General features: G+C 42.3%; 1 protein-coding gene across 1 annotated transcript in view; it reads left to right on the plus strand.

Annotated features, from left to right (window-relative positions):
- The first annotated feature begins 4,218 nt into the window (after positions 1-4,218).
- The window catches only part of LOC115103918 (nidogen-1-like), an 81,143-nt gene continuing 62,328 nt past the window's right edge, over positions 4,219-23,033 (plus strand). Inside the window, exon 1 of the mRNA XM_029624977.2 lies at positions 4,219-4,519. Within this exon, the coding sequence (XP_029480837.1) occupies positions 4,316-4,519 (204 nt within the window). The 5' untranslated portion in view covers positions 4,219-4,315. The remainder of the gene's footprint in view (positions 4,520-23,033) is intronic.

A 23,033-nucleotide genomic window follows, 5' to 3' on the forward strand; every position in this document is an offset into this window, starting at 1 on the left:
TGAGATAAGGGGGGACTTTACCTAGCAGGGTCTTGTAGATGACATGGGGTTTGGCGACGAGTATGAAGCGAGGGCCAGCCAACGAGAGCGTACAGGTCGCAATGGTGGGTAGTATATGGGGCTTTGGTGACAAAACGGATTGCACTGTGATAGACTGCATCCAATTTGTTGAGTAGGGTATTGGAGGCTATTTTGTAAATAACATCGCCGAAGTCGAGGATTGGTAGGATGGTCAGTTTTACAAGGGTATGTTTGGCAGCATGAGTGAAGGATGCTTTGTTGCGAAATAGGAAGCCAATTCTAGATTTAACTTTGGATTGGAGATGTTTGATATGGGTCTGGAAGGAGAGTTTACAGTCTAACCAGACACCTAAGTATTTGTAGTTGTCCACGTATTCTAAGTCAGAGCCGTCCAGAGTAGTGATGTTGGACAGGCGGGCAGGTGCAGGTAGCGATCGGTTGAAGAGCATGCATTTAGTTTGACTTGTATTTAAGAGCAATTGGAGGCCACGGAAGGAGAGTTGTATGGCATTGAAGCTTGCCTGGAGGGTTGTTAACACAGTGTCCAAAGAAGGGCCAGAAGTATACAGAAGTCCACAGTTAGCGGTAGAAATCCAGGGAGAGAAAAATAGGTCCGGTATGTTCCGGTCCGAGCCACGCCGTACAAAACTGGCGATAGATTTTCGAGCTAAAGGATAGCTGATGACCACAAACCGTGGTTAGCTGAATACTAACGATTAGCCAGTAAAGAAGCTAACTAGCTTCTGATTAGCTTCTGAATGGGGCCATGTATCGTGAGATTTTGAGTGAAAACCTCCTTCCATCAGCAAGGGCATTGAAGATGAAACGTGGCTGGGTCTTTCAGCATGACAATGATCCCAAACACACCGCCCGGGCAACGAAGGAGTGGCTTCGTAAGAAGCATTTCAAGGTCCTGGCGTGGCCTAGCCAGTCTCCAGATCTCAACCCCATAGAAAATCTTCGGAGGGAGTTGAAAGTCCGTGTTGCCCAGCAACAGCCCCAAAACATCACTGCTCTAGAGGAGATCTCCATGGAGGAATGGGCCAAAATACCAGCAACAGTGTGTGAAAACCTTGTGAAGACTTACAGAAAACGTTTGACCTCTGTCATTGCCAACAAAGGGTATATAACAAAGTATTGAGATAAACTTTTGTTATTGACCAAATACGTATTTTCCACCATAATTTGCAAATAAATTCATTAAAAATCCTACAATGTGATTTTCTGGATTTTTTTTCTCATTTTGTCTATCATAGTTGAAGTGTACCTCTTTTTAAGTGGGAGAACTTGCACAATTGGTGGCTGACTAAATACTTTTTTGCCCCACTGTAAGATGTAAGGGAGTTCCACTCATGGTTCTGTATAATACTATATGTTTCCTTGTATTTGTTCTGGACCTGGGGACTGTGAAAAGACCCCTGGGGGGGTGTGTCTGTCAGTGCTGTGTGTAAGTTGACTATGTAAACAATTTTGAATTTCCAACACGTTCATGTTTCTTATAATAACAAGTGATGTAGTCAGTCCTTCCTTAACTCTCAGCCAAGAGAGACTGGCATGCATAGTATTAATATTAGCCCTTTGATCACAATGAAGAGCAAGATGTGCCACTTTTCTTTTTTTTGCAACACTTGGCCATATAACTGGACAATAAAGATAAGCTAAAATTAGTGCCTGCAGGACCTGATTTGTGTGGTGTCAAAAAAGCAGAGTATCTCTTTGTGACAGACCTCTCCCCATTTTTTTCAACCATTGACTATATGTTTTGACCATGACAGTTAAGGTAACACCAATTAGTTTAGTCCCAACTTGTTCAACAGCCACACCATTCATTACCAGATTCAGCTGATGTCTAGAACTTGATTTGTACCAAATACAATGCTCTTAGTTTTAGAGATGAGATGGATCAGTTTACTACAGTTTACTACTGGCCACCCATTCCAAAACAGACTGCAACTCTTAAGGGTTTTGGCGACTTCATTAGCTATGGTATCTGATGCGTATATGGTTGAATCATCAGAATACATGGACACATGCTTTGTTTAATGCCAGTGGCAAGTCATTGGTACAAATAGAAAAGAGTAGAGGGCCTAGAGAACTGCACTGCAGTACATAGGATTCAACTCTGAGGAGAACCCCAGTTTTCATAGTGACAGTGGCCTACAGGTCAAGTTTTTGGTCTCCAACAGCCTGACCACAGACCCAATCTCTTGGCTCCAAAGTCAGAGCCGCTGACCGGTGCAAGGCCAAAGTCCTCTGGGAGTGCATCTTGTGTGCCGACCCCAGAAACGCCTCTGCAATCAGGATGATCCTGAAGAAGGTTGGTTGTCAAGGCTCATCTCAGAAGGCTGTCAGGCCCCAAGTTGACCAAGCAGGCCTTGCAGTGTCCAGACCTGTCCCAGAGTGCTGTGGAGGCCAGTGCCAACGCCAGTCAGGTTTCTGGGTACCTTTGCTGCCCCCTGACATGGGAGCGTATAGTCATTCCGTCAATCAGGAAGTGAGCCAGCTCAAGAGACCTCAACTGTCATTCCCCCGAGCTAAATATATGCAGCATGTGGAGGCCGGTGTCTGCGTACCTTTCCAGGAGGCTGCTGAGGGATATTCTCAATCAGGAACTGAGAAAGTCCAAGAGGCCTAAACTGAAGCAGCAGCTAGAGGCCCGCTGATATGTCAGAAGGGGTTTGGCAACAGGGGCTGCAAAGAGCATATAGCCAGAGTGAAGGAGGAGACCCCAGATTGCAAGAAAAAGGAGGGAGCATAGTCACTGATATTCACTCATTCATATGCCCACATCAGGGTTGGGGTCAATTCCATTTCAATTCAGTCAAATCAGAAAGTAAGCTGAAATCCCAGTTTCCATTAAAACAATTGATTTAAAACGAGGCATTGAGGAATATTGGAACGGGAAGTGGAAAGTCAGTTTACTTCCTAAATTGAGAGAATTGAAAAGGAATTGACTCCAACCCTGGCACACTTATACAAAGACACACACACACACACACACACACACACACACACACACACACAAGAATGCCTCTTGATGATTGCTGCATCATAGATATTTTCTTAAATATTTGAAGTAAACATCTGTCAGTAAAGCCTGCACTGTACATCAAACTGACCAGGCCCTGATAGGAATAGAGAGGGTGGTACAACACTACCTCTGAATGTAGTAACTACATGTGTAAAACAGGTACATGTAGTTTCATTTCAATCAAAAAGCAAATACATCACACACATTAAGAGATGAAGAAATGCTCCTCATCCATTCAAATGGATTGTTAAAGACTCTTTGACATCAAATTTCAGACAGCAGGTGGCAGTGTCTTCGAATGGAAAAGAAAGTAACAAAAATAAGGCAATTACAAGCAATAAAATATGTTTCTAGTACCTTTATATTTTCTCTCCTTTGCTATTAATTTGCTTAACTAGTTCATCTGGTTTGGAAAAAGGAAATGGCGACCTGCCATTGCAACACTACAATATGTCTGTTACTTAACTTGGAACAAAATGTGGGTTGAAGGGGAACATAGGCAACACTTTTCAGCTGTTAAATATATTGGCATGACGCTCTACTCAACAGTGTTGTTGTTAACATTTCAATATTCAGCGGACTCTCTTCTCCAGAGCGATTCACAGGAGTAATTAGGGTTAAGTGTCATGCTCAAGCGCTCATCGACAGATATTTCACCCAGACGGCTCGGGGATTCGAAGCAGCAATCTTTTAGGTTACCGGCCCAACGCGCTTAACATCTAGGCTACCTGCCGCTGTAGTTGCTGTAGCTTGGTAAATTACATATTTAAAACTGTTTAACCACCAGTATGTTGTTGGACAAACATTACAGAATGATTTTGTTATATATAATGATCTGTAATTCTGCACCCAAAATCATCACTCATAAATTGCTTAAATATGTGGTTATCAATTCATGAAAAAACAAGGTTCAGTTTGTTTGGTGAACGACTGCGAGTAAAGGCAAAGGGACTTAAATCTACTGTTTCATGGTTATGTTATCTAGTATATCTAGAAGAGAGAAGGTTAAACCGTCCGGACAGATGCATGATTGTGAAGAATGGAAAGCGGTATGTGAGGCAGGCAATCGCGCGCAAGTGTCCCATGCCTATTTCTCCGCCTTCTCCAACTCCACCCTCCCATTTATATGGGCTTTTACTACTGCCGATTCATTCCGTTATTGTGCGCCCTGAGGTGTACGCCGCATCGGAACCGCTTTGGCAAACTGTAGGCAAGCCTATAGGTCAAAACTAATAAAAGTTCTGGGCATAGACGTATTTAAATATGGATCTTCATCAACGAGGTTGGTTAGGATGGGCAACTATTTTTGCCATTGCGTTATCAGTGAACGGTTTGAGCAAACGCGACATGTTTGATTATGGAGAGCAAGCTGGAGACCAACTGTTGGAGCAAGGGACGGACCAAACTCAAAAACTTATTTTGAATCAGTCAATGTTCTTCTTCGATGGCACATATGACACTGTTTATGTGAGTAGAATGATGTTTTATGCGCATGCGCAAATAGTAGCTTAATTATGCACGAGAATAGCTGCAAAATATATCAATGGAAAAAATGCACAGCCATCAATTATGATATTCACATGCACGTTGACTGTTCCCCTTCCTATGGATTCATTGTGATAGGCGATTTTATCCATGAAAGATAGAATGTAATTGTTTTGTTAGCTATGTTCTCAATTAGTTTAACCACCTCATGCATATGCCACATATCACATCATTGAAAATCTGTTCACAAAGTAAAGTACTCTTTGATGATAATCAATTAGCATAAATTGCTCAAATGCCATGAATTGGGGTGATGAAAGGCCATGTGGAATGTTGCTGGGAGGGTTTGGAATGTCAGTCAATTCGTTATGTGACTGATAAGGCTATCAACACCCAACTTCATAAACGTGGCTCTGTGCCTCCTTATACTGTAGAATATCACATACCAACAAATCATGTGATGATGATTGATAGAGAATGATACATTCATTGATCCACATATGTATTTAGTTTAGAATGTTTCATATCAGCCTAAGCACCTGAAAGTTGCCCAAAATGTCACATTGGCAATTGTTATCCCCAAATGTCTCTCTCTCTCTCTCTCTGATGTATCTACTGCATTATATATTAAATCCCCCTATAGCTATGGATCCCAGACGGTGTAGTGTAAGGCTTAATTAACCCAAACAATGACTAGTCTGTTTGTTAAAAAGCGCTGAGCCCCATTGTTGTGAATTGACATAACATTAACCCCAGAAGGCCCAGGTAAGCTCATCCCTGTGCCCCATAAGAAAGCTTTGTCTGTGACGTGACCCGCCTTTTGTTGGATCAAAAAACCAAGACGGCACAGAGAACTGATGAGTTCCCCACACAGCAGGCCTATTGTGTGATTTATCTCCAAAGAGGCAGTCAATCTCTTTTGTGTTCACACAGCAAAGACCTTGGAAGGTGTCAGCGACTCAGCCTTGCTAAAATACTCCAAACCAGAAGGCGGCAGTAGTGTTGTTTGGCAATGCATATCCGTGTGTATTGCTTATGGCCTAGATTCGAAGCTACTGTATCTTCGCTAATGTTGCTATTTTGTAGAAAGTCCTTGTTGATACTATGTTGTTATTGTCTAAATACTGTTTTGTACATTGTCATGTATTTGTACATTTTATGTGGCCCCAGGAAGAGTAGCTGATGCATTTGCAGTAGCTAATGGGGATCCTAATTAACTAAACTAAATACTAGTCAGATGGGACAGCTAGATAACTACAGTACCTTGCAAGGTGATGAAGAAACAATTTATTTCACTCTCCATAATTCTATACTGCCAGTGCCAGTCCATAGCAAAATGTTTAGGTGGCTAGCTAATGTTAGCATATACGCTAGCTAGCTAAGGACACTGCACTAACTTGGCAGCTAACACAGACAGCTGTTTCATGGAAACTAGCTAATCCATTGTGATTTAATTATAAGGTCAATACTAGCTACAGTGGTTGGCAAGCTTGGAGGAAGTATTTAGTGTTGTATGCATTGCGTCTATGCGCTTAGCTAGCCTACATTGCTAATGAAGTGCGACTGGCTCATCCCTGGACGTACTGAGAAAATGCCCTATTTTTCATCTTTTTGTAGGCTCCCCCACGTGGGGGATTTGATTGGCTCAAAGTCAAGTTGTTGGCCACTGACAAGCATTGCGATTCTACAAGTATAATCTGTAGGTTCGTCGCTACCGGGTCAGCACGCAGCAGGTACCGCTTTTGTTCTAGCAAGAGAAGGAACGGCCTCCCACTTTGATAAGTAGGCCTACCTATCGGCAGTCTATCGGCAGTGAGATTCTCAGTGTGTTTCATGCTGTATGCGAGCTCAAATCCAATTGATAGCCAATCCTGATGCTTATCATATTGACTTGACTTGATTTGACTGAAGATTCTTTTTCTCTACCCTAAATAAAAAAAATTGTGCAGTGTTTGTCATTGTTTAGGGATATTAGCAGGGAATTTGTCTCTGCATTTCAAGTTTTTTTTTGTCATTACATAGCTAAGTCAGTTAACATTCTGTCATTTGGGACCATTCAACTGCTCAGATTGTCCTTCTATGCAAATATCCTCTTTTCTAAACCAAGAGATTCCAACACGCTTGTGGTTGTTCTTACTTCTCACCACATCTATCTCTTTTGTTTTTGTTGACTTAAACTCCCCTAAAACGACATATTCCATACAAACTTTATTCCATACAAACATATTCCATACAAAGTTTCCTGAAAAAAGGCTGCATTTATCTGTCCAGAACAGCTTCCTCCCCTCCCAATGAGTGACATCCTGGAATTTAGTAATATTCCCAGTGCTACTTGAACCCCTTCCAACCAGATTAGCCAGATAATATACCACCCACTAATTGCAGAATGACACAAAGGGCTGGATGCAATCAGGGCAACATTGTACTTAAATGGAATTGCAGAAGGGAAAATCACATCGATCACATTTTTTCATGAAGTCTTACTGTTCATTTTACATTTACATTTTAGTCTTAAAAAAATGTATTTATAGATTTTCAAATATGAGAACAAGAACAGTACAACCCCAACCCCTCATTCTCCTGCCCGCCCGCCCTCCCTCCCTCCCTCCCTCCCACCAAGGCATCACACAAGGATATACACTGCTCGAAAAAATAAAGGGAACACTTAAACAACACAATGTAACTCCAAGTCAATCACACTTCCGTGAAATCAAACTGTCCACTTAGGAAGCAACACTGATTGACAATAAATTTCACATGCTGTTGTGCAAATGGAATAGACAACAGGTGGAAATTATAGGCATTTAGCAAGACACCCCCAATAAAGGAGTGGTTCTGCAGGTGGGGTCCACAGACCACTTCTCAGTTCCTATGCTTCCTGGCTGATGTTTTGGTCACTTTTGAATGCTGGCGGTGCTTTCACTCTAGTGGTAGCATGAGACGGAGTCTACAACCCACACAAGTGACTCCTCAGGTAGTGCAGCTCATCTAGGATGGCACATCAATGCGAGATGTGGCAAGAAGGTTTGCTATGTCTGTCAGCGTAGTGTCCAGAGCATGGAGGCGCTACCAGGTGACAGGCCAGTACATCAGGAGACGTGGAGGAGGCCGTAGGAGGGCAACAACCCAGCAGCAGGACCGCTACCTCCGCCATTGTGCAAGGAGGAGCACTGACAGAGCCCTGCAAAATGACCTCCAGCAGGCCACAAATGTGCATGTGTCTGCTCAAACGGTCAGAAACAGACTCCATGAGGGTGGTATGAGGGTCCGACGCCCACAGGTGAGGGTTGTGCTTACAGCCCAACACCGTGCAGGACGTTTTTCATTTGCCAGAGAACACCAAGATTGGCAAATTCGCCACTGGCGCCCTGTGCTCTTCACAGATGAAAGCAGGTTCACACTGAGCACATGTGACAGACGTGACAGTCTGGAGATGCCGTGGAGAACGTTCTGCTGCCTGCAACGTCCTCCAGCATGACCGGTTTGGCGGTGGGCCAGTCATGGTGTGGGGTGGCATTTCTTTGGGGGGCCGCACAGTCCTCCATGTGCTCGCCAGAGGTAGCCTGACTGCCATTAGGTACCGAGATGAGATCCTCAGACCCCTTGTGAGACCATATGCTGGTGTGGTTGGCCCTGGGTTCCTCCTACTGCAAGACATTTACATTACATTTAAGTCATTTAGCAGACGCTCTTATCCAGAGCGACAATGCTAGACCTCGTGGCTGAAGTGTGTCAGCAGTTCCTGCAAGAGGAAGGCATTGATGCTATGGACTGGCCCGCCCGTTCCCCAGACTTGAATCCAATTGAGCACATCTGGGACATCATGTCTCGCTCCGTCCACCAACGCCACGTTGCACAACAGACTGTCCAGGAGTTGGCGGATGCTTTAGTCCAGGTCTGGGAGGAGATCCCTCAGGAGATCATCCGGCACCTCATCAGGAACATGCCCAGGCGTTGTAAGGAGGTCATACAGGCACGTGGAGGCCACACACACTACTGAGCCTCTTTGACTTGTTTTAAGGACATTACATCAAAGTTGGATCAGCCTGTATGTGGTTTTCCACTTTGATTTTGTGTGACTCCAAATCCAGACCTCCATGGGTTGATAAATTTGATTGATCCATTGATAATTTTTGTGTAATTTTGTTGTCAGCACATTCAACTATGTAAAGAAAAAACTATTTAATAAGAATATTTCATTCATTCAGATCTAGGATGTGTTATTTTAGTGTTCCCTTTATTTTTTTGAGCAGTGTACTATTAAAGTAAATGACATAGGACAGAAAAAAAACGGAAAAACCGTAATAGAAATAAAAACTATGGAAAAAGTTCAATAAAAATTCTTATCAGTACAAATGGCCACTAGAACAGACATGACTTCTTACCAAAATATGCAAGTTACACTTGGTAAAAAACAAGCTCTCCACGTATTGTATTAATGGGGACCAGGTTAAGTCAAACTTTTGTCGGGACCCAAGTACAATGTACCTAACCTTCTCCAGAGGCAGAGATGACATCACCTCCTTAACCCACTGCATAAAGGAGGGTGCCTTTGCAGACTTCCAGTGAAAGACGACAAGGCGGCGAGCTAGCAGCGAGGCAAATGCTATTGCATTTGCCTAATGCGTGGTAGCATTCTGGTCTAGGGGAACTATCCCAAAAATGGCAGTGGGTTGGGATTAACAGTTGTATTACACATATGTGAGAATGCCTCAAAAATGGGGTCCCAGAAGCCACTCAAAAATTGGCATGACCAAAACATGTGTCCCACAGTCGCTGGACTCTGGTGGCATCTCAAACACTTGGGGTCCACATTTGGGTATATTTTTGCCAATCTGTCATTTGAGTAATGGAGACGGTGCAAAAATTTAAACTGAATGAGCCCATATGCCTTATGCAAAATGATGAGGTGTGGATACTATGTTGCCATATATCATCGGGTAGTTCTCCACATATATCTTGCTCCCATGCAGATTTTGTATTTGCCAAGGAAGGCGGATTAATGTTATGTATTATGTTGTATAATCTGGAGATTGTGCCCTTCAAATACAGGTTAAGATCTAAGCCCCTCTCAACTGGACACTTAGTTTGCTCGAGCGGAAATGAAGGGAAATGTTTTTTAGCAAAGCTGCGAGTTTGCGGATATCTAAAGAAAAAAGTGGGTATTGGGAATTTTGACCCAAATGTGTTGTCAACAAATAGGTCACACAAAACAAACACCAGACCGTTCCTACGCCAGAACTGGAATGCCGTGTCAATCTGTGACGCTGGGAAGAGATGATTAGATGTTAATGGAGAGAAGTCACTTGCTTTTTTAAGGCTAAAGTGATTTTGGAAATGGGACCAGATTTGAAGGGAGTTCTTGACAATGGGTTTCAAAACATGGGCAGTGGGAAGCACAGGAGTGAGACTGGAGAAGTTGGAAGGATTGACTGTAGCTCCATGATGGCCCAAATCCTTGTTTTCAAATGTAGAAACCCAATACACACATTTAGATATATTTGCTGACCAGTAGTAGTGTAAAAAATTGGGGCTTAGGTCTCTCTAGAAATAACTTTCTCATTCGTGGATTTGACTTATTCCAAATGAAGGTGAAATTGTAGCTGTCCAGTTGTTTGAACATCGACTTCTGCAGACAAATGGGAATCATTTGGAAGAAGTACAAAAACCTAGGTAATACAGTCATCTTAACAGAATTAGTGCGACCTGGTAATGAAATTGGAAGAGACGACCATCTTATGAAATCCTGCTTAGCGCGCTCCAGGAGTGTTTTGAAGTTATGTTTAGACTGAGCCTTAAATGAGCAAGTGACCTTTATTTATGTATGTACGCTTGTTTATTCCATGTGTAACTCTGTGTTGTTGTCTGTGTCGCACTGCTTTGCTTTATCTTGGCCAGGTCGCAGTTGTAAATGAGAACTTGTTCTCAACTAGCTTACCTGGTTGAAATAAAAAATATAAATGAGACCCGGAAAGATTTAGATTGGTTCCCCCACACCAAAATGGCATGAAAAGGGGTGTGAGTAATGGGAGAGGAAAAGATCTCCATATGGCCCACCAGAGTACTCGCTCCTACCGGTGAGCCTGGTCTTTTAGTGGACAGGTGGAGACGAAATGACCAGTAGTCCCGCAATACGGGCAACTCTTAGGGTGAAGCCTGTATAGCCGTTCGGCTGGAGACAGCCTAGCTCTGCCTAGTTGCATTGGCTTGGGAAGAGGTGAATTGGCTGACTTCGCAAACTCTCGGGGGAACTCGGGTAGCCTCGCGTTCTCTCGGCAACGGAGCCATTGGGGACTTCTGGGATGCCTCGGAGGCGAGGTGGAATCCTTGGGCAGCGAGTGACATCGATTCTCCTCTCCTTCCTTCGTTCCTGTAGTTGCCCATCAATCTGTATGGTCAAGGCGATGAGCGAGTCGAGATATGTCGGTAGTTCCCGGGCTGCAAGCTCATTCTTTACTTCCTCCGAAACTCCGTACAGGAACATGTCGAACAGCTCTTCCGGGATCCAGGCACTCTCAGCTGCCAACATGCGGAAATCCACCACATTGTCTGCCACACTGCGGGAGTCTTGGCGAAACTGGAATAACTTCCAAGCAGCCTCTCTCATTGACAACTTTCTTTACCTCCGACACAAACTCCTCCAGACTGACTGCTGTTCCCATACTGCTGTAGCCCAGGCGAGAGCCCTCCCGGACATTAGTGTGATGAGGTACACTATCTTAGAGCGGTCCGAGGGGAAGGAGGAGGGCTGCAGCTCTATGATGAGGGAACACTGAGCGAGAAAGGCCCGACAGGTGCCCGACTTTCCATTGAAGCGTTCCGGGGGAGGTAAGCGGAGTTCCCAAATTACTGACGGCCCGGAAGGTTACCGTCTGCCTAACAGATAACCCGCAGACATGCTCCAGCAATGTGTTCAATGCTCGGTCATGGCATTTGGTCAAGGTCTGGAACCCTTCCATCAGACCATGAAGCAACTCCTTGTGCCTTCCAATGGTGGCTCCTTGGGACGAGATGGTGTTGCGGAGCTGGTCCGAGTCTGCTGGTTCAGTCATGGCCAGTTCGTACTATCGCGTTTTAGGGAAGACCCAGATGCAGATAGTGTCGCAATAACAAAAGCTTATTACTAGAATGGGGGCAGGCAAAACAACAGGCCAAGGGCAGGCAGAGGTCGGTAATCCAGATCAGAGTCTAAAAGGTACAGAAAGGCAGGCAGGGTCTGGGGAGGCAGAATGATCAAAACTGGGAAAACTTGAAAACAGGAACTAGAAACAGACAGGAGCAAGGGGAAAACGCTGGTAGGCTTGACGAACAAAATCAACTGGCAACAAACAAACAGACAAGGTATGGTTGGTATACAGAAGATAGCCCTATTTGGTAAAAGACAGCTCAGATAAGAATAGAGAAACGACAGTCCATTATTACTTTAAGACATGAAGGTCAGTCAATCCGGAACATTTCAAGAACTTTGAATGTTTCTTCAAGTGCAGTCGCAAAAACCATCAAGTGCTGTGATGAAACTGGCTCTCATGAGGACCGCCACAGGAATGGAAGACCCAGAGTTACCTCTGCTGCAGAGGATAAGTTCATTAGAGTTACCAGCCCCAGAAATTGCAGGCCAAATAAATGCTTCACAGAGTTCAAGTAATAGACACATCTCAACATCAACTGTTCAGAGGAGACTGTGTGAGGCCTTCATGGTCGAATTGATGCAAATTATCCACTACTAAAGGATACCAATAATACGAAGAGACTTGCTTGGGCCAAGGAACACTTGCGATGGACATTAGATCGGTGGAAATCTATCCTTTGGTCTGCTGAGTCCAAATTTGAGATTTTGGTTCTAACCTGTGTTGGTGAACGGATGATCTCTGCATGTGTATTTTCCACTGTAAAACATGGAGGAGGAGGTGTTATGGTGTGGGGGTGCTTTGCTGGTGACACTGTCTGTGATGTATTTAAAATTCAAGGCACTCTTAAACAGTATGGCTACCATAGCATTCTTCAGCGATACGCCATCCCATCTGGTGGGACTATCATTTGTTTTTCAACAGGACAATGACCCAATACACCTCCAGGCTGTGTAAGGGCTATTTTACCAAGAAGGAGAGTGATGGAGTGCTGCATCAGATGACCTGGCCTCCACAATCCCCCGACCTCAACAAAATTGAGATGGTTTGGGATGAGTCGGACCGCAGAGTGAAGGAAAAGCAGCCAACAAGAGCTCAGCATATGTGGGAACTACTTCAAGACTGTTGGAAAAGCATTCCAGGTGAAGCTGGTTGAGAGAATGCCAAGAGTGTGCAAAGCTGTCATCAAGGCAAAGGGTGGCTCTTTGAAGAATATCAAAGATAAAACATATTTTGATTTGTTTAACACTTTTTTTTGGTTTCTACATGATTCCATGTGTTATTTCATAGTTTTGACATCTTCACTATTATTCTACAATGTAGAAAATAGTAAAACAAATAAAGAAAAACCCTTTGAAAGAGTAGGTGTTCTAAAACTTTTGACCGACCGGTTGTGTGTGTATATATATATATATATATATATATATATATATTGCATGTTCTGTTCAGTTTTGATGTAATTTCTTACTAAACCACCCACAAAAATCCCAAAATGTTTCAATGCGCGACAGCAAATGGAAGAAGAAAAACTTTTGCAAATGTTGTATGGTCATTGGTGTGAGTTTGTTTAAGATATATCAGAGTGTCGTTTTCCTGCTGCCCTTCACCGTCGCGTTGTGTTGCGTGTCATCTATAAGCTTAAGCAACGAGTTCTAAAGTCTGCTTTCCTTCCACCAAACTCTGCTCCCACACCCCTTGTGCATGTGGGATTTCCCCTTCACTCTCAATCACGGTCTGTAGAGCTTCAGCAGATGCCGAGAGCCACCCCTACCTCCATCATTCGCTCCCTCTTTCCCTCTCCCCCTCCTCTGGTGTGCAGGTCGAGGCTGTGTTGCTCTAGTCAGTGCCTTTCCAGCAGTCCCAGCAGCTGTCTTTGAAATTGCCCCCGACACACTCACATAAACACACACTTCCGGGAGGGAATGTTTAGAGGTTGGCAGAGGGGTAGAGGGTGGATGTGTGTGTGTGTGTGAGTTGGGGGTCAGGGAGTTGAATTCTTTCAGTGCTCTGTAAGAGTGGGAGAAGAGTGGGTTTGTCCATTAGTGTGTTTGTTCAGGAAGAAGAAAAAAATACTTTGGTATTTTGCGACTTGTTATATTCTGGATGTTAAAGTGCATTGAGATGGTCAATGTTGATTCTCTAACTCAGTGAACTTCTGACGAACTACATAATGTTATCTTTAGAAAAAATGTACAGTTCTGTAACATACAGATCATACTGAACACTGAGTGTACAAAACATTAAGAACACCTTCCTAATATTGAGTTGCACTCCCCCCCTTTTGCCCTCAGATCAGCCTCAATTCATCAGGGCGTGGACTCTATAGGGTGTCAAAAGCGTTCCACAGGGATGCTGGCCCAAGTTGACTCTGATGATTCCCACAGTTGTTGATACACACGGGAAACTGTTGAGCATGAAAAATCTAGCAGAGTTCCAGTTCTTGACACAAACTGGTGGGCCTGGCACCTACTACCATACCTCGTTCAAAGGCATTTACATTTTTTCTATTGCCGATTCACCCTCTGAATGGCACACATACAGTCGTGGCCAAAAGTTTTGAGAATGACACAAATATGCATTTTCACAAAGTCTGCTCCCTCAGTTTGTATGATGGCAATTTGCACATACTCCAGAATGTTATGAAGAGTGATCAAATGAATTGCAATTCATTGCAAAGTCCCTCTTTACCATGCAAATGAACTGAATCCCCCAAAAACATTTCCACTGAATTGCAGCCCTGCCACAATTTGTATTTATTTTTTTATTTCTCCTTTATTTAACCAGGTAGGCTAGTTGAGAACAAGTTCTCATTTGCAACTGCGACCTGGCCAAGATAAAGCATAGCAGTGTGAACAGACAACACAGAGTTACACATGGAGTAAACAATTAACAAGTCAATAACACAGTAGAAAAAAAGGGGAGTCGATATACATTGTGTGCAAAAGGCATGAGGACACTGGAGTGATAAGTGATCAGATGGTCATGTACAGGTAGAGATATTGGTGTGCAAAAGAGCAGAAAAGTAAATAAATAAAAACAGTATGGGGATGAGGTAGGTAAAAATGGGTGGGCTATTTACCGATAGACTATGTACAGCTGCAGCGATCGGTTAGCTGCTCAGATAGCAGATGTTTGAAGTTGGTGAGGGAGATAAAAGTCTCCAACTTCAGCGATTTTTGCAATTCGTTCCAGTCACAGGCAGCAGAGAACTGGAACGAAAGGCGGCCAAATGAGGTGTTGGCTTTAGGGATGATCAGTGAGATACACCTGCTAGAGCGCGTGCTACGGATGGGTGTTGCCATCGTGACCAGTGAACTGAGACAAAAGGACCAGCTGACACCAGGCCAGTGATTCTCTCGTTAACACAGGTGTGAGTGTTGACAAGGACAAGGCTGGAGATCACTCTGTCATGATGATTGAGTTTGAATAACAGACTGGTAGCTTCAAAAGGAGAGTGGTGCTTGGAATCATTGTTCTTCCTCTGTCATCCATGGTTACCTGCAAGGAAACACGTGCCATCATCATTGCTTTGCACAAAAAGGACTTCACAGGCAAGGATATTGTTGCCAGTAAGATTGCACCTAAATCAACCATTTATCGGATCATCAAGAACTTCAAGGAGAGCGGTTCAATTGTTGTGAAGAAGGCTCCAGGGCGCCCAGGAAAGTCCAGCAAGTGCCAGAACCGTCTCCTAAAGTTGATTCAGCTACGGGATCGGGGCACCACCGGTACAGATCTTGCTCAGGAATTGCAGCAGGCAGGTGTGAGTGCATCTGCACTCACAGTGAGGCGAAGACTTTTGGAGAATGGCCTGGTGTCAAGAAGGGCAGCAAAGAAGTCACTTCTCCAGGAAAAACATCAGGGACAGACTGATATTCTTCAAAAGATACAGGGATTGGACTGCTGAGGACTGGGGTAAAGTAATTTTCCCTGATGAAACCCCTTTCCTATTGTTTGGAGCTTTTCCGGAGAAGACATGATGAGCGTTACCATCAGTCCTGTGTCATGCCAACAGTAAAGTATCCTGAGACCATCCATGTGTGGGGTTGCTTCTCAGCCAAGGGAGTGGGCTCACTCACAATTTTGCCTAAGAACATAGCCATGGTATGAATGGTACCAACACATCCTCCGAGAGCAACTTCTCCCAACCATCCAGGAACAGTTTGGTGACAAACAATGCCTTTTCCAGCATGATGGAGCACCTTGCCATAAGGCAAAAGTGATAACGAACAAAACATCAATATTTTGGGTCCATGGCAAGGAAACTCCCCAGACCTTAATCCCATTGAGAACTTGTGGTCAATTTTCAAGAGGCAGGTGGACAAACAAAACCCCACAAATTCTGACAAACTCCAAGCATTGATTATGCAAGACTGGGCTGCCATCAGTCGGGATGTGGCCCAGAAGTTAATTGACAGCATGCCAGGGCGGATTGCAGAGGTCTTGAAAAAGAAGGGTCAACACTGTAAATATTGACTCTTTGCATCAACTTCATCTAATTGTCAATAAAAGCCTTTGACACTTATGAAATGCTAGTAATTATACTTCAGTATTCCATAGTAACATCTGACAAAACTATCTAAAGACACTGAGGCAGCAGACTTTATGAACATTTATATTTGTGTCATTCTCAAAACTTTGGCCACAACTATACACAATCCATGTCTCGATTGTCTCAAGGCTGAACCTGTCTCCTCCCCTTCATCTACACTGATTTAAGTGGATTTACAGTTGTAGTCGAAAGTTTACATACACTTAGGTTGGAGACATTAAAACTTGTTTATCAACCACTCCACTAATTACTTGTTAAGTTCAATGTCGACATAATCTGAAAGGCCGCTTGGAAGAAGCCACTGCTCCAAAACCGCCATTAAAAAGCCAGGGGACCACGGGGACAAAGATCGTACTTTTTGTAGAAATGTCCTCTGGTCTGATGAAACAAAAATAGAACTGTTTGGCCATAATGACCATCAATATGTTTGAAGGAAAAAGGCGGAGGCTTGTACGCCGAAGAACACCATCCCAACCGTGAATCACGGGGGTGGCAGCATCATGTCTTTGCTGCAGGAGGGACTGGTGCATTTCACAAAATAGATGGCATCATGAGGAATAAGAATTGTGGATATATTGAAGCAACATCTCAAGACATCAGTCAGGAAGTTAAAGCTTGGTCGCAAATGGGTCTTCCAAATGGACAATGACCCCATGCATGCTTCCAAAGATGGACAACAAAGTCAAGGTATTGGAGTGGCCATCACAAAGCCCTGACCTCAATCCTATAGAACATTTGTGGGCAGAACTGAAAAAGCATGTGCGAGCAAGGAGGCCTACAAACCTGACTCAGTTACACCAGCTCTGTCAGGAGGAATGGGCCAAAATTCACCCAATTTATTGTGGGAAGCTTGTGGAAGTCTACCAAAAATGTTTGACCCACATTAAACAATTTCAAGGCAATGCTACCAAATACTAATTGAGTGTATGTAAACTTCTGACCCACTGGGAATGTGATGAAAGACATAAAAGCTGAAATAAATCAATCTCTCTACTATTATTCTGACATTTCACATTCTTAAAATAAAGTGGTGATCCTAACTGACCTAAGACAGGGAATTTGTACTATTATTAAATGTTAGGAATAGTAAAAAATAATTTAAATCTATTTTGCTCAGGTGTAGGTAAACTTCCGAACTCAACTTTAACAAGTGACATCAATAAGGGATCATAGCTTTCACCTGGATTCACCTGCAAATGTCTATGTCATGGAAAGAGGTGTTCTTCATGTTTGGTACACTCAGTGTATGTTAAAACTTCTTTGGGATAGGGGGCAGCATTTTCACTTTTGGATGAATAGAGTTCCCAGAGTGAACTGCCTCCTACTCAGTCCCAGATGCTAATATATGCATATTATTATTTGTTTTGGATAGAAAACACTCTGAAGTTTCTAAAACCATTTGAATGATGTCTGTGCGTATAACAGAACTCATATCGCAGGCAAAAACCTGAGAAAAAAATCCAAACAGGAAGTGGGAAATATGAGGTTTGTAGTTTTTGAACGAATACACAGTGGGATATGTGTTATTTTTCACTTCCTAAGGCTTCCACTAGATGTCAACCGTCTTTAGAACATTGTTTCAGGCTGTTCCTGTGAAGGGGGGCCGGAGAGCTGTTTGACTAAGGGGTCTGCCAGCAGCCTCTTTCTCAGTCATGCGCATTTGTCATGAGAGGTACCTCTTGTTCGATTGCTTTTCTACAGACAATGGAATTCTCCGGTTGGAACATTATTGAACATTTATGATAAAAACATCCTAAAGATTGATTCTATACTTAGTTTGACACGTTTATGCGACCTGTAATATAACTTTTTGAACTTTTCGTCCGACTGGACCAGAACGCGCTTTTGGATTTGTTTACAAAATAAGCTATTTGGACATAAATGGACATAAATGATGGACATTATCGAACAAAACAAGCATTTTTTTGTGGAACTGTGATTCCTGGGAGTGCATTCTGATGAAGATCATCAAACGTAAGTGAATATTTATAATGCTATTTATGAATAATGTTGACTACCCAACATGGTGGATATTTCTCTGGCTGGTTTGGGCTCTGAGCGCCGTTCTCAGATTATGCTTTTTCCGTAAAGTTTTTTTGAAATCTTACACAGCGGTTGCATTTGAATTTTCATCAACATTTATATAGATTATTTCTGTGAATTCATGTGGCTCTCTGCACAATCACCGCATGTTTTAGAACTACTGAACGTAACGTGCAAATGTAAAATGATTTAAAAAATATAAATATGAACTTTATCAAACAAAACATACATGTATTGTGTAACATAAAGTCCTATGAGTGTCATCTGATGAAGATTATCAAAGGTTAGTGATTCATTTTATCTCTATTTGTGCTTTTTGTGACTCCTCTCTTTGGCTGGAAAAATGGCTGGGTTTTTCTGTGAGTTGGTGGTAACCTAACATAATTGTTTGTGGAGCTTTCACTGTAAAGCGTTTTTGAAATCAGACACTGTGGCTGGATTAACGAGAATGTTATCTTTAAAATGGTGCTTAATACTTGTTTGAGAAAATGTATTTATGAGATTTATGTTGATTTGTATTTGGCGTCCTGCAATTTCATTGGCTGTTGGCGGAACCCAGTCCTAAACAGGTTAAAGTGCGCCTTATTTAAACGAACAATGCCATTATTAGACTAACACGTCTGGAAAGTTGGACAGGAGGCAAGACAGCTTGGTTCGTCTTCTCACTTTCTCTCTCTTTATCTAAAAAGCAAGTGCTTGGTTCGTCTTCTCACTCCCCCCCCTCTCTCTGTCTCTCTCTGCTTTTCTTTCCCCTCAACTGATAATTATGATCCCAGGCGTCTGTATGATGTAACCAATATGCTGTTCCTACCTCTCATGAAAGCGTTCTCAAAGATAACTTTACAGCATTCGTAGCATAACTTTACAGCCTTGAACTTCAGAGGAATCTCTTGGGTCCGCTTTTCCAGACCCAGAGTAAACCTATATTCCTGGACTAAAAAGCATTTTCTTTAAAGCCCACATATCCAGATTAAGACGGTCAGATTCTCCGTTGAGCAGGCATTCAAAATCCAGGAGTGGCTTAATTTTGGTTTGTGGAAAGGGTCTCCTAAAATGATATTGGTAATGCTTACGTGCTGCTTTGGCTTTAGAAGGGCTTCCTCTCTTATCAACCCCTGGAGGACTTTAGGACAAATTCTGATAGCCCCTGACTTGTCACAATGCAGCCAAGTGACTCCTGCACTACAAGTATGTAGTATTTTTCTTCAAGTCAAATACCTGCTGTGAGGGCGGCTATTCACCCAGATGCTTTTGTCATTCGTGTGTTCCTTTGGATGAGTTGTCGTTTAGAGAAAGGGGCCAAGGGCTGAGTGTGAGAGCCTGAACCAGATGTAGTACTGTAGTCTAGATTCTCCTTTGGTCCAAACCAAAGTTTATTGCCAGCTAATAATATTAATATATGGTATTTAGCAGACACTTTTATTCAACAGTAGTTGTTATCCGCCCGTTTTCTCCAGATGAAAACAAAAACGAATTCACAAGTAATTCCAGCTAGAACTGCGATCAAGTATTCAAAATCTGTCAAGAACTATGTGTTGTTTGCTTGCACCTGCCATGTGCACTTTGGAGACATCAATTTGTTCCATTGTGTCAGTCAAGCTCAGTCAAGCACAGATAAAGGATTTGGAAGAATTTTAAAGGACAGCTAAACTATTTGAAAGATTTCAAATTCTATTTGAACTATTTGCCTTTAGGCTAAACACAGTGGATGTAAATACATGAGACTTGTCAGATGTGAATTGAGGCGTATTGCTTTGTTGGCTGGTATAAAGTATATACCATATATTGTGTTCCCTACAGGTTATGGGAATTGTGCTCATGTTTTATTATCTTTGACAAGTGGAGGCTTTCTCCTTCAGGAAACCTACTGGAGAAATACTAAATGAGCACAATTCCCATAACCTTTAGGTAAGATTGGGTTCTGAACGGATAGTTCGGAGCTTCTGCTCTTTCCAATAACCTGTAGGGAACACAATATATGGTCTATACTTTATAATTTGGTTGTGTTACAAGGTGGAATTAATACAATCTACACAAAATAGTCTGTAATGTCAAAGTAGAAAAGGAAAAAGGAAAAAAAAGGAAAAATATATTTCTGGGTAAGTCTCTTAAGAGCATTGCACACCTGGATTGTGCAATATTTTCTGCACATTTTTTTTTTTAATTCTTCAAGCTCTGTCAAGTTGGTTGTTGATCATTGCTAGACAGACATTTTCAAGTCTTGCCATAGATTTTCAAACTGATTTAAGTCAAAACGGTAACTAGGCCTCTCAGGAAAATTCAATGTTGTCTTTTTTAAGCAACTCCAGTGTAGATTTGGCCTTGTGTTTTAGGTTATTGTCCTGCTGAAAGGAGAATTTGTCTCGTGAAGTCTGTTGGAAAGCAGACTGAACCAGGTTTTCCTCTAGGATTTTGCCTTTGCTTAGCTCTATTCTGTTTATTTTTTTTTTTATCCCAAAACAAATCCCTAGTCCTTGCAGATGACAAGTGTACCTGTAACATGATACAGCCACCACCATTCTTGAAAATATGAAGAGTGGTACACAGTGATGTGTTGTATTGGATTTGCCCCAAACATAACACTTCTTATTCAGGATATAAAGATGCAAAATATCTTATTGGAAACAGGATGCACATTTTGGAATATATTTTGTGTACAGGCTTCCTTCTTTTCACTCTGTCATTTAGGTTAGTGTTGTGGAACAACTACAGTACAATGATGTTGATCCATTCTCAGTTTTCTCCTATCACAGCCATTATACTCTAACTGTTTTAAAGTCAACATTGGCCTTGTGGTGAAATCCCTGAGCAGTTTCCTTAGTCTCCGGCAACTGAGTTAAGAAGGACGCCTGTATCTTTGTTATGTATTGATACACCTGCCAAAGTGTAATAACTTCACCATGCTTAAAGGGATATTCAGTGTTTGCTTTTTTTTACCCATCTACCAACAGGTGCCCTTCTTTGCAAGGCACTGGAAAACCTCCTTGGTCTTTGTGGTTGAATCTGTGTTTGAAATTCACTGCTCGACTGAGGGACCATACAGATAATTGTATGTGTGGGGTACAGAGATAAGGTAGTCTTTCAAAAATCATGTTAAACAGTATTATTTTACACAGTGAGTCCATGCAACTTATTATTGTAACGGTTTTCTTCTGTGGACGAAGGATCGGACCAAAGCGCAGCGTGGTTAGAGTTCAACATGTTTAATAAAGACCATAAACGTGAACACTACAAAATTCCAAAACAACAAATGTGAAAAAACAAAACAGTCCTATCTGGTGCATAGAAACAAAGACAGAAGACAGGAAACAACCACCCACCAAAACCCAACACAAAACAGGCTACCTAAATATGGTTCCCAATCAGAGACAATGACTAACACCTGCCTCTGATTGAGAACCATATCAGGCCAAACATAGAAATGGAAAAACTAGACACACAACATAGAATGCCCACTCAGCTCACATCCTGACCAACACTAAAACAAAGAAAACACAAAAGAACTATGGTCAGAACGTGACAATTGTGTGACTTGTTAAGCTAATTTTTACTCCTGAACTTATTGAGGTTTGCTATATCAAAGGGGTTGAATACTTATTGACTCAAGATATTTCAGGTATAATTTTTTATTAATTTGTAAAAATCGATTAAAACATAATTCCACTTTGACATTATGGAGTATTGTGTGTAGGCCAGTAACACATCTATTTTAAATACAGGTTATAACACAACTGTAAAAAGTCAAGGGTTGTGAATATTTTCTGAAGACACTGTACTACAGTAATTTCCGCAAATACTACATTATAGTACAGTCTGCAAAAACACGACATTAATTACTATAGTATATCAAAAAATATATACTATAGTTAACTGTAAATATTATAGTATACGGCAATAAATACTACAGTATTTACTGTTTTTGCAGTTCAAATCAATAGTAAGAAGGTGTTCCTAATGTTTGGTATACTCAGTGTATCACAATACAATATAGGTCAATGACTCATATCCATATTTCACAGTATAGGAGGAAATTCCCAAGCTTTGACCTTAGACCAGTTTTTCTTCTCTGTTCTTTATTATGATTTGACTACACTTACAGTGCGTTCAGAACGTATATAGACCCCTTGAATTTTCCACATTACAACCTTATCTAAATCTTCTTTTTTCCCCCTCATAATTCCTCATAATGACAAAACAAAAACAGTTTTTTTGTTGCCAATGTATAAAAAAACAACTGAAATATCACATTTACTTAAGTATTCAGACTCTTTACTCAGTACTTTGTTGAAGAACCTTTGGCAGCGATTACAGCTTCGAGTCTTCTTGGGTATGTTGCTACAAGCTTGGCACACCTGTATTTGGGGAGTTTCTCCCATTCCTCTCTGCAGATCCACTCAAGCTCTGTCAGGTTGGATGGGGAGCATTGCTGCACAGCTATTTTCAGGTCTCTCCAGAGATGTTTGATTGGGTTCAAGTCCGGGCTCCGGCTGGGCCCCTCAAGCACATTCAGAGACTTGGCAAACTCCAAGTGGACTGTCATGTGTATTTTACTGAGGAGTGACTTCCATCTGGCCACTCTACCATAAAGGCCTGGATGCTGGAGTGCTGCAGAGATCGTTGTCCTTCTGGAAGTTTCTCCCGTCTCCACAGAGGAACTCTGGAGCTCTGTTAAGAGTGACCATCGGGTTCTTGGTCACCTCCCTGACCAAGGCCCTTCTTTCCTGATGGCTCAGTTTGGCCAGGTGGCCAGCTCTTGGTTGTTCCAAACTTCTTC

Source organism: Oncorhynchus nerka, linkage group LG21 (genome assembly GCF_034236695.1).
Source record: "Oncorhynchus nerka isolate Pitt River linkage group LG21, Oner_Uvic_2.0, whole genome shotgun sequence".
Lineage (NCBI taxonomy): Eukaryota > Metazoa > Chordata > Actinopteri > Salmoniformes > Salmonidae > Oncorhynchus > Oncorhynchus nerka.